Below are 14,450 nucleotides of genomic sequence, written 5' to 3' on the forward strand. Positions count from 1 at the left end.
GTGGCATATGAGCAACCTGTGAATACACTGGGCTGTGGCGTGTCATCAGGAGAGGGGCTCAGTGGCAGGTTTACACCATACAACTCACATTAGAGTTGGCCTGTAGTTAAATGCAGTTTGTCACCCTCCAGGGCTGTAAGTTGGGTACTTTATGACACTCTGGCCCTGTCCCCATGCCTGACCATTTGTTTCACCAAGTTAGCTGACCTCACTTTTCATTTATGAATCTCTCCCTTTTTGCAAGAAAGGGGCAATCAGGATTTTCTGAGAAGTGTCTTTCAGATAGCTGCTACTCTGCAGATAAATGCAGTTATCTGCAGAGATGGCAAATCAGTGTGCCCTAAAATTAAAGACAGTCACCACATGACTCCAGGATGGGGTAAATACCTGTTGTCATCTTGTGCAAACCCGCATGAACCAGACACAGCTGGACTCCTCCTCTGCTGGCCGCCTTCTTCTTCTATCTCAATTCTTTCAAAAGGCAAAGAGAAAGAGAAATATCACATCGTTTCCTATTCCCCACTGCTAGCTAATGCAGTTTATTCTTGTTTTACCGTAAGCTATGTTTTCCCTCTGTTTCCCCTAGAGGCAGATCTTTCCTGCTCCTCATGCTCCCTGTGCTGTGCTACTGGTGAGCATCTCAACTGGCTGAATGAAGCGAGATCTTCAGCCCAAATCAGCGGCATTTTGCTGTCACAGTCACTTTACAAATAGCATCAGCTGAATGCTTAAATTCCAGAGAGCACCCTAGGTATCATTTCCCTATCTGTACCAACTGATTTAAGAGTCAAATGTCTGAAGAACATCCACCCTGCTGGTTGGAGCCAGCCTTCCCTGGAAGAAGAAAGGCAGTGAACAAGTCTCTCCTTGTTTCAGGTTGCCCATAACCCAAAGCATCAGTACTGTATTCTCGGTGTTTACAACACCGTGGGCTCTCAAAAGCCAGCATGATTCAACCCAGAGCATCCTTTTTAAGGGAAATGTCCCTCCTCTGCTTTGAAACACCTGGGGAGCTCCTGTCCCAGCATTTAACAGCAGCCCTGGTGCAGTACACAGACACACAACCCCAGCCGTACTTCCAGAGGGTCAGTGACCTACCTCTTGGCGAACAAAGGTGGAAATTCTTGTGTTGGGCTGCTGTAAAGGAAGCATAAGGGCAACAATTAAGAGTTTGGAGGTAAAGACACACCTTGGGCAGGGGCAACTCCCACAGAGTTTCTGACCCATAATTGACCCATATGGTGCAAGGCATTAAGGGGTCAGGTAACACCATTTGGGCAGAGCTGACAGTGACCAGGTGTGTTAAACCTGTGCAAATTATAGACAAGAGGAAATAAAAATAGGAAGAGCAGCTAGTTATGACATGTGAGGTAAAGAAGTTTCCCCAAAGTGCCCTTTTAATTTTAAACCTTCCTGACGGCTGTTTTTCTTCCTGCATACAAACCTGCCTCACTCCATACCACACGATACTCAGCGCACCGGAGGAACTAGCAGACAGTGCAAACACCCTTAGCGTCCTTACAGACCCCATCCAAGCACTTCTCTCATTCTGGACACAGTTGAGTGCTGCTAGCGCGTCCCCTCCCTGCTTCCTCCCACACTAGCAACCTCCTGGTGCCTCATTGTGTCATCCCAAGTTATGTCAAGAGCAAAACGATTTATAGTGAAAGCAAGCTGCAAAAAAGTCGCTACCACGGGTCCTGGGAGATCAGAGACCTTGGAAATCTGCTCTTTTCCCCCTCCCAGGAAAGAGATGGACAACAGAGCCTTGAACACCAGTAGCTCCCACATATCCTTCACATTCCTGCTACATATCCACACATTCCTGTTAGTTCTGTGGGGAAAAAGAACCTATTTTGAAGCTGCAACTAAGATCAGGATCTTTTAAATCTAGCTACTGTTCAAACACAATGTAAAGGCAAACTCTGTTGCAAGAAGCTGATCAGCAGGATGGACACAGTATATTTGTTCTGATTTTCCCCTTGCATGCAAAAAAACCTGGAGAGCGCAGTATCAAGAACTGACTCTGAAAATTGATGTCTTGATTACATGCCTCAGAGATTTGGGGACTAGCATGGTTTTCCTCTTCCTGAATTTTTATCCCTCTCAGTAAGGAATACTTCCCAAGACTCTTGGAGGATTTCCCCAGTTCTGCAGAAACCTGCAGATATCCTTGGCACTTCTAGAGAGACAGCAGCTATGTCTTCTCCACTTATTGGAAATGTACCCATCACCTTCCGAGAGCCTTGGGTCAGGCCACCATCCCTGTGAGACTGCCTTCAACAGCCCCTTCCCTGTCTCCTGCCCCACATCCGCACACTGAAGACTCACCCATTGCTTTTCTTGGCTGCTGAGAGGACGTAAGCACGTTCCCTGCTGGCAGTGCGTCTCAGGACACTGTTGGCCGCCTCTGTCCTGGAAGGGAGGGAAGGGATCACATTCTGCTCATGCTCTTGGTGGCTGCTGGCTGTAGCCTTGAAGAGGCAATAGGTGAATAACTCAGCAGAGGCTTGTGCTAACCCTGACAGAGCTCCCACACTCTGGGGAACAGAAATCCAGCCAGAGCTAAGAGGAATAACAATGTCTTATCTTTTTCTGTAGTTTCATTCATGCTGGACCACAGCACTTTCACATGGATGTGAAGCATCAGGACAAAAGAAAAAAAAAAACCCAAAACTTCCTCTTGCAGGAGAGCAGAGGGAGTTCCCCTTTTCAAGACCTGGACTGTTGCAATATTGCATACTGTGGGACAAAAAAATGGGACACAGGCTTTGTGGCTGACATGCTACATGGACTGCACATGCCTATACGACATCAGTACCACCAGATGTACCAAGGGAGAAGTGCAGATCTCTGAAAGGACTTTTATTGGTTCATCCCCAGCGGGCAAATTACCAAGTTTGCATTTGTAAAAGTCTTGTATCTGAGGAAAAGTATCTTCAGAGACTCAGCTGAAAGCAACAAGAATACTGGCTGCATCAGATGCAGATCTACCATACAGACAAAACACATTCTACTCCTGGTACGAGAATGAGAGTCCTGTCTGGATCTGGACTTAGATGCAAGTCCCCAAGTGGTCCAGACTCAAAGGTGCACGTGTAGGCTGTGGGAGGTGGGCTCCTCCCTTTACTGCCAGGCTATTTGTACATCTCTATCTTTTCACATAGACAGTATGCAGCGGATGGATTCCACAACCCATTTCCAGCTGCCAAATTAATTGGGATATGCTGTCGGGTTGAATCATGTCAGGTTTTTAATTATATTTTGTTAGGAGCGCAGCTGCCTGTGGGCAGAAATGCGCTCTGTGTAGAAATATCTGCTTATTATTATTTTATTGCAATCAGTCCTAATGGCTCAGCTGTAATAATCATTGAACTGACCCTCCCAGTAATGAACAGTTAAACTGAAGTCCACTTGTCCATGCCCCTGCAAGAAAAAGGTGGTTACCTGGAGGACATACCTCTTTTTATGTTCATCTGGAGTAAAAGGCACATCCTCCTCACCCAAGTCCACTGATTTTTGCTTGACATTATATGGAGCTCTGAAATAGAAAGGGAAGGGGAGAGCCAGGGTAAGGGAACTGCCTCTGAAGACTGTTGCAGAGGCAGCACAAGCAAAACCCAAGGTAAATCCAAGGGCAGGGAACGTGGAAATGGTTCAGACCCTAGAAGTGTTGCACACAAGTGTGGAAGACACTGGTAATTTTCATGAGCATTGGGGTGCGCATGTCCCCATAGGATTTTGTTTTCTTAGCATAGGGGTTAAGACCAGAGGCTGGTTCAGCATAAATACTCAGCTGCATTTCAGATTACAGCCACAGCCTGTGACATGAAAAGCTGTGGAGGAAATGTCAGCAGTGCTGTTCTGCCACAAGGCCCCTCCTTTCTCCTGGTTTCAGAAAGGTCAGCAATGCTGCAAACCAAGTCCCCAGGCTGCATCCTCCAGTTTCTGCCTTAATTACTACCAAGTGATAAAATTCACTCCACCAGTTCAAGGAACACCCTATGGCCCACACAGGCCTGGGGGTAGCACCGCAAACTGCTTCAGCTTCTAGTGAAAACTCTGCATTGCTCAGCTGATGAAGGTGTGCCTGGCTGCCTTGCGCATGGGTATCCATGTGCAGGTGGCTTCATCATCGAAGCTCAGGTGCTGCTGAGCCTGTGCATGGACAGAAAGTGCTGCTCCCCTTTGCACACTCACAGTTTCTTGTAATCCTCAGTAGTCATCCTGTAGCCAGAGGAAGAACGGCACAGGCTGCGCCCCTTCGCGGCAGTGCTGCAGATGGTACAAATTACATCTGTTACCATGACCCTCCTGTGCTCTCACTCTTCGCCATCCTCTTCCCCAGGTGAGCTCATGCTCCACATGATGGGGGAAAACAGGGTGATCCCAAATATCCACTCTCTGAATTCAGAGAATGCTATTTAATTGACAGGCAGCATTTGCCACCTTTTCACAGCTTTGGACTAGGTTTTGAGGTCTACTTTGCTTCTCCAGGGCCACAGTGAGTTGTCAGGGCCAGTATGGGCATACTCTTCTGTTGGATGATGCTACTCCATCCCAAGATCAGCCAGCGAGAAGGAAGAAGACATCTTGTGGCATCATCCTTCTCCCCAGATGAATCAAACAGGGGGAAATATTTGGTTTCAAAAGGTTTCACTTGAGGTCCAACAAAGCGTCTGCTTAGATCAGAGCCATGCTTAGATCTTACTTACTAGAATTAAACATAAGTGTCTTTCATAAGACAGGTTTCAAAAAAAAAAACCCCAAACCCAAGCCAAACCACATTAAAAACATCAAAATAAAGTGTTAAAGCTTTGCAATGATTCCTTGTGATTTGTCCCCCACTCAAAACTATTTGCCAAATTAAACCCAAACCTGTCAGTACGTTCACAGCCAACTGCCATCCCATGCTCTTGTGAGGAAAATACAGAGTTTGATGCCTCAACTTTTTCTCATGTCTGCTGAGCAGAGCTGTTAAATGAACAGCCACGTCTTCCAGCATTAAGCAGGGATTTAGTGGAGCTCACTGGAAGCCCACAAACACTGGCCAAAGTAAGAGGATGACTAGCAATACATACAATATTTAAAAGCTCGTTTCCATGAGGAAGAGGAAGACACACACATACCTTTTTTGTGCTTCATTAGAAGATGAAGAATCTGGCACAGAAGAGGTCTTATCAATGGTTCTTGTGAACACCCCTCTGGGGAGAAAAGGGATATGTTAAATTTTTTGCTGGACAGAGTTTGGAACTAAAATTAAGAGACTTGCAGCCACTCTGGCCTAACAGTGTCCATGTGTCCTGTCAGGAGGAAGGTGCTGGTTCAGGACACTGAGAATTAGAAGGTGCTTCCTTGAGAGAGTCATCCTGAGAAAAGTCCCATCTTCCCTACTTCCTGGCCTGAGACAACGCAGTGAAATCAGCTTGCACACAGGCTTAGGTATGGTATCACAGGGCTTGCCAACCTGTTTAGGATTGCGGTGGCATCAGAGCCTCCGTGGGCAACAGCCCATGTGTCAGGGGAAGCAGAAACACACAAGCCCCATCACCGGTGCTGTGCTGATCACAAGGTCGGTGGAACATTTTCATAGCACAATAACCCTGCCACGTATGATCACTGTATCATACAGAGGAGAGCTGAATTTCTGTTAACATCACCATTGAGCTACCTGTTAAACAAAATACTCAGGACTATCTCTTCACCAAGGTACTCCCTGAGCACTGTAATGTTCCTAACTAATAGAACCCAAGAGATAGTAACATTTTTTATGCCTGTTGCTCCTGATCTAGTTCTCTGGCCCCTACAGCCCAAATATATGCCACTCTATACCAACCTGATGAGGTATCCGGATTGAGGCTTGGAGGCAGAAGACCTGTGCAAAGAACAGACATTAGTGAATTAAGAAATACAGGGAAAACCAACAGCAGCAGCAGCACCAATATTAAAGGGAAATGTCCATGTGGCTGTCAAGCCAAAAACCTAGCTAAATGGGCCTCGAGTGATACCTCAGCTGCTGCATCTTAGAAAGATTCTTTAAAAATTAATAATCATCAGAACAAGCTCTATAAAAGATTTTTATAAGAAAAGTGAGTGTTAGAGTTAGGCAATTAAAATTAGCCTTGCTGACAGTGTTTTCTGGATCAAAATGAAGTCTCCAGATTGATGGAGGAAATTAAATATAGTAGAGATCCTGGTTGTTTTATCACAGGAAAACATCATCTTCACACTAACTCTGAGGCTCCATTCTCAGGAAGCAAGTGTGGCATAGCTCCCCTGGAGGGAAAGGAAAGGGATACCAGCAGGTGAGCATCTGGCCCCTTGCACCAGGGCAGGAGGAAGCATCTCTGGAACCTGCTTCAAGCTGTCTTGGAGGCATTTTCCTTAGAGAAAGATGGGGACCAGGATGGGTCTCAAGGACCTGGTTCCCATCAAATGAGCTCAGACAGGCTCCCTTCACCCCTGCCCAGGTACCACCTCCTCTTTTCCTGTCTGTTCAGGTGCCCTCAGGATCACAAGATAATTCAGTAAGAAGGCTTAGCAGGTGTCTGGTCTAACCTCCTGTTCCAAGCAGGGTCAGCCACCAGGTCAGAGCTTAGCAGGAATGCAGGTTTACACTGCCCATCACCATGTGCTTGAGCAGCTGACAAGCTCAAATTTATCCAGTTGCCTTCAGACACATAAATGAAAACTCATTGCAGGCTTAGCCTAGCTCTGGAGCTCTCCAGATGGGATGAGCTGGAGGACAACGAGTACTGAGCCCAGCCCCAAGCTCTTGTTTCTGCAGTGTCTTCAGAGCAGGCACCGGCAGGGTATAGCTCATCTCAGCCCCATTGCCTAGCTGTTCCCTGAGCACGGAGATTTGAACGAGAGCTGCAGGGAGGCTGAGAAGCTGTCCAGCTTGGCATATGAATGCTTGTTCTCACTTCAAAGTATAAAGAGATCCTGAGTGTCCTGCACTCCCTATCAGGCACGTTCTGTCAACTTTAGGCCCTCACACATTTGTGTGAAGGTGCCCCTTCAGATGCCACATTTCCAATGTCACAAATGTCCCTGTTTTTACTTATGCTGTGTCTGATAAAAGCACTTTGCTGTAGAAGGAGGCAGAAAGAGGTAGGTCATGGCAGGAAAACCATCTTGTCTAACTGCAACAAGAAGTGACAAGAGCTGGCACAGAAAAAGGGAGAGGAAGCAGGAAACGGCCCATGGGAGAGGACAATGCTCTCCCAGCAATGGCACTGCAGCTAGCAAAGAGCTCTCACATACGACTAAGCCCTTTCCAGCAGTTTTATATTTTAGGACACTAGTCCTACAAACTCCTGGGTTGCTGAAGAGCCCTCGTGCTCTGGCCCTGAAGCAAATGTGGCTCCCACACAGGGCTTCAATTGTTCTGAGGAGCCCCCAGACTCAGAGCACACAGTTGTTGCACCAGCACAGGAGCTGATGTGCACCAGTAATCTTGTGGGATCATGGGCTTGAAGGCATCCACTCATCTGCTTTAAAGACATCAATCCATCCATTCACCCATCTGGACTTTGCAGGAGATAAGCCATGCTCTCTACAAGGGGACAGCTTGTAAGATATTATACTGAACAATGCAGGCTCTCCTCAAGGACTGTGTTTTTTAACACAATCACAGCAGTGAGCAGGTATGAGGAGGCAAAGAAAGAGCACACATCTGTGAAGAACCAGTGAAAACATTGCACTGACCCCATGAGATTAACACAGAAGGGAAGCAACAGGACGAATCCCCAAAATTACCTGTCACTCTGGGGAGCAATAGGTGTTGAGGCTGGGGATCCCTCACTGGCCCGTCCAGACCTGAGTAAAGAGAAAACACAATGACGTCGTTAACTTCTGATCTTGCCAAGCTGCCTTGCTGAACGTGGCAGTGATGTTTTCAGAGAGACTTGCTAAGAGAAGACTGATTTGGGCTTGGTTTGTTGATAATTATAGAGGAGCAGGTGCAGACTGTGGTGTTCCCTGGTACAAGCGTGGCTGTGTGACACAGCCCTGCAAGCTGGGGCGGGGAGATGCAGACCTGGCTGTTTTATCACTTAAACTCCCTCCCATCAAGGTCTTCCCCTTCCTTTCTCACTCCAGAGATGATGAAACACAATATGGCTTCAAAAACTTCGGAGTTCTCATGAGATTTCAAATCTGCCTGTGCTGCTGGATTCCCAGCTCCCAGGAAAGGCCATTTCTTAGAGCTTCTCCCCAGCCTGTATTTATCCGCTTCCTTTTGGCAGTGTCATTTCCTGGCATCATGGGGACCCCAAAACATGCTAGCACCACATTTGCTTCTTCTGCAGGCTGGAAAGCCTCCCTCATGGGAGGTTGCTGAGGGAGAGGGAAGGGAGGAGTGTTCCTCAGTGGCCACACTTACAGCAGGCTGCTCTTCTTCTCATCCTCAGAGTCCGAGTTATGGTGGTGGATCCAGCTCTTATCTCCTTTCAGGGTGGTGCGAACCTTCATCTGCTTAATGATCCTCCTGCGGTCTTCGTCCGTGGGTGGAATGACACGTCCTAGGAGAGGCAGAGGGAAAGGAAGGAGAGAGGAGAAGGGTTGCTGAGAAAGGGCAAGAATTCACAGTATCAGCAGGTGAGCTGGGGCAAACTGCAGACAGCAGGGAGCACAAGTCTCCTTTCAGTCAGAGATTCAAACACTGAATGAGTCTTTTGCCACTTCTGGTGAAAAATGGAAACAAGCCGATATCCAAATTTCAGGATCAATTTACCCTGATGCATCACCTCACCTACAGAGATTCATATAGTTTTTTCTCTCCTTTCAGAGGACTCTTTAACATCAAGGAATCATTTTCTCTCAGGAAAACCAAAGACATTCAGTGGATGGTCTAATCATGTGTTTACAAAGCAGTGTTTCCTCTGGCATTTCCCATTGCATCAGCTCTAGCATAAGGCTTTTTTGGTTTGTGGGAGAGGATGAAAAGTCTGCAGCATGAAGCAGAGCCAAGAGTTGGGGGTTAGAGGTAAGCCATAAAATGCAAACTACCCAGCTGTCAGCTTTCTCTGGTGGCTTGTCAGAGCTGGAGGAGACACATCCTTTGGTTCCTCATTTCCACATTTCCATTACAAAGTTCAGTTTCAAAAACATAGTCTCAAGCCATGTTTCAAAAACATATTCTCAAGCCATCTCAAGCCTAAGGGTGTGGATCTGGCCCAAATCTGGAAACATCCTGTCCTGTATGGTCCCTCTCTTGCTGTCCAACAGCAGCTCTGCCACCATCCTCATTCTGCTCCTTATCTCTGTTCAGGCAATGAACCACAACTACATTCTCTGGTTGAGAAAGTCAGCAATGGCAATTACAACATAAAATTATAATGTAGGAAATTGCAGAAGGCCATGGATTAGGAGTTGCTAAGTCCTCCCAGTGGGAACAAGACTGTGTGAAAAAAGCACAGGTTAATGGAGAGAACTATTAAAGCCAAAAATGTTGGAAGCAGGCAGGGAAGGAGATGGGAGGCTGGGGAAGGGGGAACAGTCTCTCACGAGGAAAGGAAATGCACAGGTGACTGATGCGAAGGGCTTCAGTCATCCCCAAGTGACAAAGTCCTGCTGGACCAAACTGATTGCAGCCAGATATTATAAAAAAGGTATTTCAACTGGAAAATTCCCCATCCAGCATTTTCTTCTGACAGAAATAGCTGTTTGCCCATGGGGAAATTGTTAGATGAAGACCAGATAAGGAAATCTCCTTTTCTATGTATTTCTGACTATCTTCAATCTTTTGCCATTTTGGAAATGACTTGGTAAAGGCTGAAAACATCAAGCCTGCTCTCCTCGTCACACTTGGACTAATACAGCTCAGGGGTTTAGAGACACCACCAAGCTATTGCAGCTTTACAACTTCTTATCACCCAAGCCAAGGAAACTGCCTGCCTATGGCAAACATGAAATAATTTAATTTAGCTACCAGGAAAGGAGGGTCAACCAAGTATGTATATCTTGTGCTTGTGATGGACTAGAAGGCTGCCCAGAAATAGTTATCACTGAGCAGCTGACATGCAGTAAATTGATTCTCTGTGACACACGGTCATGTGCTTCAAGTATACATTAAGTTGTAGGGGTAGGATTATTTTTTTTTTAAACAACTGGTCACATTGGATTGTCTCTAAGGAAAACACAGCTACAGCAATGAAGAGAATGTCCTTCCTCATGTGGAATTAGCAGTAGCAGTTAAAAGGCACAGTTATGCACGGCCACATCTACGTCAGGGTGCAGTTTAGGGACCAGCAGTAACACTCTTCATGCAGAGCACCTGGAAAGGGAAGGGCTGCTTTTCTTAGCACTCAAATTGAAAACTAAATCTATTACCTAATGGAAATAAATAACGCATCTCCACTCCTCTCCATATTACTGTTTCAGATCACCTATGGATTTGGAAGCATCATCCCATCTATTCACATCTAAAGGTCCTGTGAGCATCTGTTGCTTAAAAATTACATCTCAGAGTCTGCCACAGAATTCTACAGCTTGGGCATGTTCCTGGGACAACCCAGAGCAACTTGTAGCCCCAGTATGATTTTTTCACACTCCTTTAATATGACATTACTAGGAGCTTATTAACAATAAAGGCAGACTTCTCATTACTGTATGGATATTGCATGCTGCACAAGGGTGGTCTCCAAGCCCACAGACTGTTGGTTTTTATCTCTAGAAGAGACAACAGAAGGGTGTGGGTAGACAGACATAGAGGGAAGCCATCCTGGTCAGCTGCTGCACTGGCTGCTAATTGCTGCTGTATTTTCAGTAGACATTTCAAAGACAGAATTTTAAGGAGGGTCTTGAAAAGAGAATAACGTGGGTGTTTATTAAGTCTTTTGCTCATCTTAAAACCTCAGCCAGGCTATAAGCTCTCCAGCTCTCTGCACCTTCATGGATACTGAAATTATAGCCAAATGCACGTAACTTTGGAGCTGCAGGTTGGAGCAGGTCCCAGACAAGAAGAGGTGTCCTCTACCCTTGGACATACCACACTGGGGGAGTTGAGCAGAGACATTACAGCAGATATAACTGAGCAAAGAAGGGAAAGGAAAACCATGACAGTGGACAGATCCCCAACAGCTTGGGATGGGGAAAGGAATTACCTTTACTGACACCCAGGGACATCATGGTTCTCAGAAGCGCCTTCCCCTTCAGTTACTGTTAGAAGACAGCAAGAACCTGGAAGAAATGAAAAAGGGGAAAAGCAGATTAGTAGTTCTGATATAAAAAACTTGGAAGTTACGTGGAAGCGAGAGCATCACAACAGTGTCACAGTCACAGAGCCTGGAGGATAAAGAGACTGTGGCACATACACTAGAGTTGTGATTTCTCCCCATGCCATGTGCCTTCAGCATCAAGGACAGGAAAAATCAAATGGGTGTGTTCTCCACACCTGTAAGCCTTCAGATTGGCCATGACAGATGCATCCTTCTAGGTCTGGGAGGAAAGTGGTCGAGGAGACCTTAGCAAAAGTGCCTAGAGCCACTCAGGTGGTACAGACCTTCTGGAGTCTATGGAACTCGGAGCAGCTGAGGCTGCTTGGGGGAACCTCGATATTTTTGTCAAGTGGGAGTATAACATAATGGCTCTTGACAAATTTCAGTTGGCAGAGATATCAGTTATTATCCCAAGTCTTATTGCCTGTCTCAGAAGCAAGAGTTAGTTCTTACTTCTGATGGCAGCTGGGACCCTCCTTCAAACGACCACAGTAAAGCAGCAAGGAGAAACTTCTGGATGTACAACCTTGGAGATACTCTCAGATCAGAAATTTGCAGAGCACTGATTTTTAGTGCTGTAGCTAAAACAAAAGTAACCGCAAACTAAAAGTCAGAAGAAAAAAATAGGTTGTTTCAGATTCTGCCAAGACAAGGTGGTTTGTGTTTTTGTAAACAAACAAACAAAAGCAAGCAAAACCCCTCAAAAGGGACACACTGTTTTGAGATTAGTAGAACCTAGGTTAATTCAGCACCTGATTATGTGTTTATGAAAAAATGCTTCTTTTCTTTTTTGACCCTCTGAAGTTTTTCTTGTAAGCTGTGGGATGAGCCCTTGTTTCAGAGGAGAAAATCAAGGGCAACTTCCAGCTTTTACAACCCTCCATTCTTTCCTTGCCAAAACTATTTGCTGAACCTGGATTCTTAAGTGACTATGCTATTCGTGAATAAGAATGCCCAACCCTATTCGGGAGCCTGTGAATCTAAAATTAGGTTATTATCTGCTGGTGGGCTTGTCCCTGCAATATTGCTGTGAAGCCACACGCCCATAAGGAACGCCAAGCACTGATCTCACAGCATTACTTCTTGGCAAAATCTCCTCCTTTGGCTTGTCTCAGCCAAAGATCTAACTACTGCATATCCACTCCTCATCCAGTTTGCACCGAGCTCATGAACAAGCCCTCTGCTATTACCCCAAGGCTCCCTCTCCCTTTCGCAAACACTCCCAAACATTAATTCAGCTTTCACCATAAGCAGACAGCCCACCTCTTTTCTTATCCTTCCCAGATCCCCCTTCCCACGCAGATTTCATTGACCCTGCTATTTAGAGAGAAATGAAAACTGTAGCATTGTCCCAGATGTCCACGAAGAGCCTCTAAATACTTGGATATCTTTACAATAAAGGTGGGAGACATGGCTGCAGTCTGCAGGAGCACAGCTGGCAGACCTGTAATCTGGCAACTTTCGGTTAAAAGGAAGTCACAGCATCTTGGACCTGCACATTGAGAAGCCATGAGGCTTCATTACCTACAGTATCTGAGCGAGGCGGATTCAGACCACAGCTACCTTGCTAACTGCGACTCAGAGGCGCATTTGGTGGTGCTCTCTTCTACACAGTAAATTCTTTCCTATTCCAGGACAAAATAAAACTGAAGTAAGCGGAGGATGAGAAGCGGTGGAAAAGAACTATCCCAGGAGTGTGATATGGACCTGATCCAGGGCAAATCAGGGGTGGAAGCAGGTATAGGCTACAGCTGGAGAGCTGTTACCTATCTAGCAGCGTAACAGAGAGGTGATTAGCCCCCAGCATCGATCTTTTAGAGGAATAAGCAGAGGTTTAGCAGCATGGAGGAAAGATTCTCAGGAAGGGCTGGAGCGAGGGCTGGAGCTCATGGAGGTGCAGGGCCGAATTCTGCTCCCAGTCACGTGCTGCGGGCAGCCCTGCGTGAAACGACGTCTCCATTTATTGCTTAAACAGAAACTTCACTTCTTACTCACACAATCCCCCTAACAAATACACCCAAAAGGAAGGGAAGCCGCGAAGGGTGGCACTCAGCACTCACATAAAAACGTGCCAGAAACTACACGCGGGCCAAGCCTTTTCCTCTGGCACTGCCTTCCCTCTTCCCAGCTCGCATCATGCTGGGAGGGACCGCAGCAAACACTGTCCTACTCCACCGATATTTCGGGCTTGACAAACAGCCGTTGGAACACGTCGGTGGTGCTCGCTGGGCTTGGCTTTGGGGGACTGGCAGACGTTTTCTGCCAGCCTGCTTTTTCCAGCTATGAATCATGCGCCGGCAGCAGCAGCCCGGCCGGCGTACCCGCGCAGCATGACAGATCGGGATGTCGCTACTGCTCGACGGGCAGAAAGCGCTGGGGGTTAGAGACGGCTGTCCTCCTGTCCCACGCCGTAACAAAGGGGTCCAGAACGAAGCTTTCAGCAAATCTCCTGTCACAGATGCAGAGGGGTGCACAGGTCCCTCAGCGAGAGGTGGAGAGGAGCCAGCTCTTTGCTTCCTTATAACACAGTTTTCTCTTTCATTAACGAAGGCTACTTTTACCTTTCACCCGAGGATCAAGGCGATACAGCCTAAGCAAGATCACCAGAAGCTGAGTGGGTTCAGCAAGACAAGAGCAATTCAAGTACCCTATTTCTTGCCCATATTTTTTAATCACTTGCTGTAGGCTCCCGTTGGACTTAGGACACTGGGCTTGGTATAGTTTTGGGCTGACCTTATGTGTGCTTAGTGCCTGCTCAGTGACTAGAACATTAAAAGACAAATCAACCCAGGCTATACTGTGAAACCTGCAGTTAGCATAACTCTGCATTTCTTGCATGAGAAACGAAAAACTCATTTTCTTGTTTTAAAGCTATCTGGCAGTGATACCTGGCAGATAAACTGACATCTATGAATGCCAAGATAGTAGCTGTGATGAAGAAACAAGAACAAAAGAGATCTATTGGACCCACTAACCCAAACCAAAACCAGACAGATCGGCAAACTACTGCTGGGAAAAATGCTTGCATCTCCCTCATAACTGTATTTGTCCGTATCTTGATATTCCAGCAGTTGGTGGTTAGAGTAAGAAACAGCAGACATAGCTTCTTGGGCTGCAACAGGACCAGTCCATCTGCTCAAACTGTACTGCTGTGCAGAAAGCAGCACAGGATTTATGGGGCCAGAGAGGATTAGCAAGAGGGTGTCTGGCTCTAGAACACTGATACAA

General features: G+C 46.5%; 1 protein-coding gene across 1 annotated transcript in view; it reads right to left on the reverse strand.

The window, feature by feature from the left end:
• Positions 1–11,133, reverse strand: part of ZNF185 (zinc finger protein 185 with LIM domain) — a gene marked incomplete at both ends in the record, with an annotated part of 32,786 nt that extends 21,653 nt beyond the window's left edge. The window contains 10 exons of the mRNA XM_082004131.1: positions 388–471; positions 1,099–1,137; positions 2,332–2,415; positions 3,461–3,541; positions 4,201–4,275; positions 5,130–5,204; positions 5,837–5,875; positions 7,762–7,821; positions 8,387–8,525; positions 11,109–11,133. Of these exons, the coding sequence (XP_081860257.1) occupies positions 388–471; positions 1,099–1,137; positions 2,332–2,415; positions 3,461–3,541; positions 4,201–4,275; positions 5,130–5,204; positions 5,837–5,875; positions 7,762–7,821; positions 8,387–8,525; positions 11,109–11,133 (701 nt within the window). The remainder of the gene's footprint in view (positions 1–387; positions 472–1,098; positions 1,138–2,331; positions 2,416–3,460; positions 3,542–4,200; positions 4,276–5,129; positions 5,205–5,836; positions 5,876–7,761; positions 7,822–8,386; positions 8,526–11,108) is intronic.
• Between the last annotated feature and the right edge of the window lie 3,317 nt (positions 11,134–14,450).

This window comes from Phaethon aethereus, assembly GCF_964289735.1.
Source record: "Phaethon aethereus genome assembly, chromosome: 10".
Classification (NCBI taxonomy): domain Eukaryota; kingdom Metazoa; phylum Chordata; class Aves; order Phaethontiformes; family Phaethontidae; genus Phaethon; species Phaethon aethereus.